General features: G+C 43.5%; 1 protein-coding gene across 1 annotated transcript; it reads right to left on the reverse strand.

The window, feature by feature from the left end:
- Positions 1-55: 55 nt before the first annotated feature.
- On the reverse strand, positions 56-3,532 carry LOC116379739 (chromodomain-helicase-DNA-binding protein 1-like; the record flags this gene model as incomplete). Its single annotated transcript, XM_031841707.1, has 8 exons — positions 56-211; positions 483-734; positions 1,647-1,755; positions 2,031-2,145; positions 2,413-2,483; positions 2,592-2,690; positions 3,017-3,207; positions 3,292-3,532. Coding segments are annotated over 8 exons (1,234 nt in total), but the record flags the coding sequence as incomplete, so codon positions are not given.
- Between the last annotated feature and the right edge of the window lie 267 nt (positions 3,533-3,799).

A 3,799-nucleotide genomic window follows, 5' to 3' on the forward strand; every position in this document is an offset into this window, starting at 1 on the left:
AGCAAGGTAAAGAGCTGAAGACATTCTGAATATAGCTTCACTTCAACACACACACACACACACACACACACACAAGGACTGTCTCTTTAATTTCCTTCTGCATATATGAATAGAGTGAAGAACTCTGACCTGTGATTGGATGTTGCTCTCCGGCTCTGCTACGATGTGAGTGACCTCTGGACTCATGACGTCCTCCTCGTCTCCATCATAAGTTCACAGCAGCTAAGGAGCATTTTAATCATCATAACACTATAAATGAACAGATCTGTCTTTCACTGAAGACGTAAACTGTACGAGTGATGAAACACTTTTAAGCTTCGTTTCTGTCTGCAGCGTTCGTCACACATGATGTGTTCAAGGACCGTCGGAAAGATGACAATCTCACGATAATGACAGTTTTCACAGCTTCTGGCTGTGATGAATGTAGTTTTGCTGATTGTTTAAATAAAACATGATTGGTTAACAGAGAATTGAAAGGATATGTGATGAGGTAGCGGGCCAGCCTCTTCCTCTCTGATGCAGCCAGATTGTAGAAAAACACACGGACTCCCCTCATGAAGTCGGGGAGCTCCGTGGGGCCGCGGAGGCTCCTGAGAGGAGCCGAGGGGCCGGGGGCCTCTGCTTCTGCCTCGTCATCGGTCGGCCCGTCGGAGCGATGCACCTGTGGCTCCGAGGAGGACGTCGACGTCTGAGGAGCAGCTGAGTTGTTCTTCGCTGCTCTGTTGTGGTAGTAGCTGTCCGTCAAGTTAAGAGAAACCGACGCCCCAGAGACACGTCGGGCCTCACTCACTCAGACAGACGCTCTTACTTTGCACACAAAATAAATGATAAATTACCGGAAAGGTGTTGTTCTTACAATCGTGTTTATGCAAGTAAATCACAATCATTCTGAATTGATGCAATAATCACACTGCCACACCCCCATTGCTCCTGTTGGTTCATCACAGAGACAACAGGTGAAGTGGTTGTAAAAGAAAGAAGCCTGGACCCTAAATTAAAAAATATTAAAAAAATAAAATAAAAAATGCTGATAAAATATGAGACAAAAGTGTCTGAAGTAGAAGACAGAGAAGATGAGAACACATCTCTGGCTGTAATAACTGCATTGATACATAACCAAAGCAAAACAAGTCCAGCAGAGATCATTGATGTCATAACTGTAACACGGCTGTATCCAATACTTTCAGTTTATTGCTGCTCAGCTGCTTCATTGCATCTCTATTCTTTCTGATAATTCTGTACTATAAATAAATACAACTACAATAATATTAGTAGCTGTTTTCTTTAGCGTGATAATAATAATAATAATAATAATAATGTCATAAAATATGACAGACATCCAAAAAGCTTCGTTCAAAAACCTCAAAAGAAGCTTCGAAACATATTTAATTATGACAATGATCTGAGAAGCGTAGATGCATTTCGTAAACTAACAGTTTAAAATTATTGTTGTCTATTAAAGAATCTGATTATGAATGTGGTTTTAATATGCAATGCATATATTTGAAGAGGTGTGTGTTCTCTTCATCACACATCATCGCTTCTAAACTCGTTCGCAGAGTAAAACAGTATTTATGAATCTCGGATTTGAGCGTAAACCTTTTCTTTTGTATTTTTTAGATTGGGCTGAAATCCTTTAAAGATACATGAACGTGGGGACGCCTCTGGACGCCAGGTGCTTCCTGATGAGCCTCTCCGTGCCGTACCAGTTGAAGCCTCTGGTGGAGTGGCCGATGCGAGGGAGATGGACGCTTGCTTTGTGGAGAGAACACACAGATAATAGTCACTAGTGGTCAGAAAGGTTCTCTACGAGGTAAACAAAGACTTGACTCAGGCAGGTAATCTCAGCTCCAGGTGTTCACCTGTTAACCAGAACAAACCCTGAAGGAAACATAAATCTTTATCATGTGTTTGTAATATAACACAGACTGTTCTTTGTACCTTTCATCACGCTCCTTGTGTCTGTCCTCAGACAGGCTTCATTATTGTGTGCTGTTGACGCTTCTGAACAGACAACAACTTGAACGTACCTTTATTTCTTTTAGCTGCAGCGTGAATCTTCTTCAGACCGTCGTCCAGAGCCGTCAGAAGGATCCCAGACAGCTTGTTGGTTTTGTCTCTCTGCTGTGCGACGATCAAGGCCAGCTGAGGTGAAAGAAACAGCTTCAGCCGTTATTTGTATTTTATTGTTTCTCACATCTTCACAATTTTGTCACCGCGCCTGAACACAAACCCAGTGTGTCACATCATCATTTTGTGTCGCTGCGACTGCAAAGGAGAATGTTTTTAAATCAGACAAGTGTGCATCTATTGTCAGAGAGCAGAGATTGTTTTTATATGGCCGTTTTATATAATATTTTTCTCCTCTAAAGACATCAGAGCAACTTTTTAAACCAGTTAAACAGAACCTACTTGATCCCGGCCGTCTAATCTGGACTGTTTGTCATCGATGGGGAAGAGCAGCACGTTTCCAACCTCCAGATCTGAAACAAAGCACAAAGGTCACACTTTAAATTTGTTAATTTATTTTTCATTTCATGTCAACCAGACGTGACAGATGAAGAGTGTTGCGTAATCGTGGGTAATCTCACCTTTCATCTTGCCAGCCGACTCGTACTTCTTCCGTGGTTCATCTGATCGGACCTCCAGAGCGGTGAACAGGCCTCCTCTTCCCCACCGGCCCGAGTCATCTTCACACAAAACATTACTCGTTACAACAACTAAACATCTTCCGATGTCCTGTTGCTCTTCATCACACCGATACAGGAAGCAGATGAAGAGGTCTCATCTATTTCTAAATGGTTTCAAATGAACTAAATCTCTCTCAATATATTTTTAAAAAATCATCAAATTTTCTGACATTTTAAAGGGAGTCTGGTGCTCAGAGACACTACCACTTTAGTCCACAGGGGCGACAAAATCAAGAGAAATGAAAGTTCCTCGCAGCAGCTTTAAATTCAATAATTTGGCACGTGTTCTGCTAGCTTTCTCTTTATCTCATACGAAGGTTTCGTACCAACACAGTGGACGATGATGGCGTCTCCCTGAGCGGCGTGAGGATGAGTAACATCCCCCAGAACGTAGCTGATGGCCGTGCTGTCGGAGTCTGTGGAGCACACGCTGCTGTCATCCTCTTCCTCTTCTTCTTCACTGTTTACCGGCGGCAGACATTGCGACCTGTAGCCGCACGACTCCCACCACGCCATTCTGCACGATGAGAAAACAACGTGTAAAGTTACCGAGAGCTGAAATAAAAAACTGACATAATATATGATTCGACGGATCTTTTACTTTTTCTTGTGTTTCTGCTCTTGTTGCTTCTTCTTCGTGTCCTCCTGGAGTTTGGCTCTCTTGGCTGCGGCCTCCTCTCGTCTCTGGTGTCTGAGCTCCAGCTCAGCCTCCGTGAGGGGTTTCCTCTTCCTCGTCGGTATCCCGAGGGCTACCGACAGCGAAGCCTGGGAACAAACACGAGAGAAATCACACCGTTGGTCACAGTTTAATCTGGACAGTGAGCACCATGATTTGAGTTTAGCTCAGCATTTACAATGTGACCTTCTTCAGTGTTTTTTTTATATCAACCATCATGTTCAAGGCTGTTTACCAGATCTAGCGCCACAATCATAGACCGTCTATAAGAAGTGGACATAGTCGCTTTGGCTGTCGCCATGTTGGCTTTATTACAAACGATGAACAGGAAGTCACCATATATGGACTGAGGAGGAGTGACGTAGAGACACCGTATAAGTCTCTGGTCAACCTGTCAATCACTGTGTAGCCCCGCCCTAAAGCATCCCCTGCT

Source organism: Anarrhichthys ocellatus, unplaced genomic scaffold, assembly GCF_004355925.1.
Source record: "Anarrhichthys ocellatus isolate YVR2014 unplaced genomic scaffold, GSC_Weel_1.0 scaffold5049, whole genome shotgun sequence".
In the NCBI taxonomy this organism is placed as follows: domain Eukaryota; kingdom Metazoa; phylum Chordata; class Actinopteri; order Perciformes; family Anarhichadidae; genus Anarrhichthys; species Anarrhichthys ocellatus.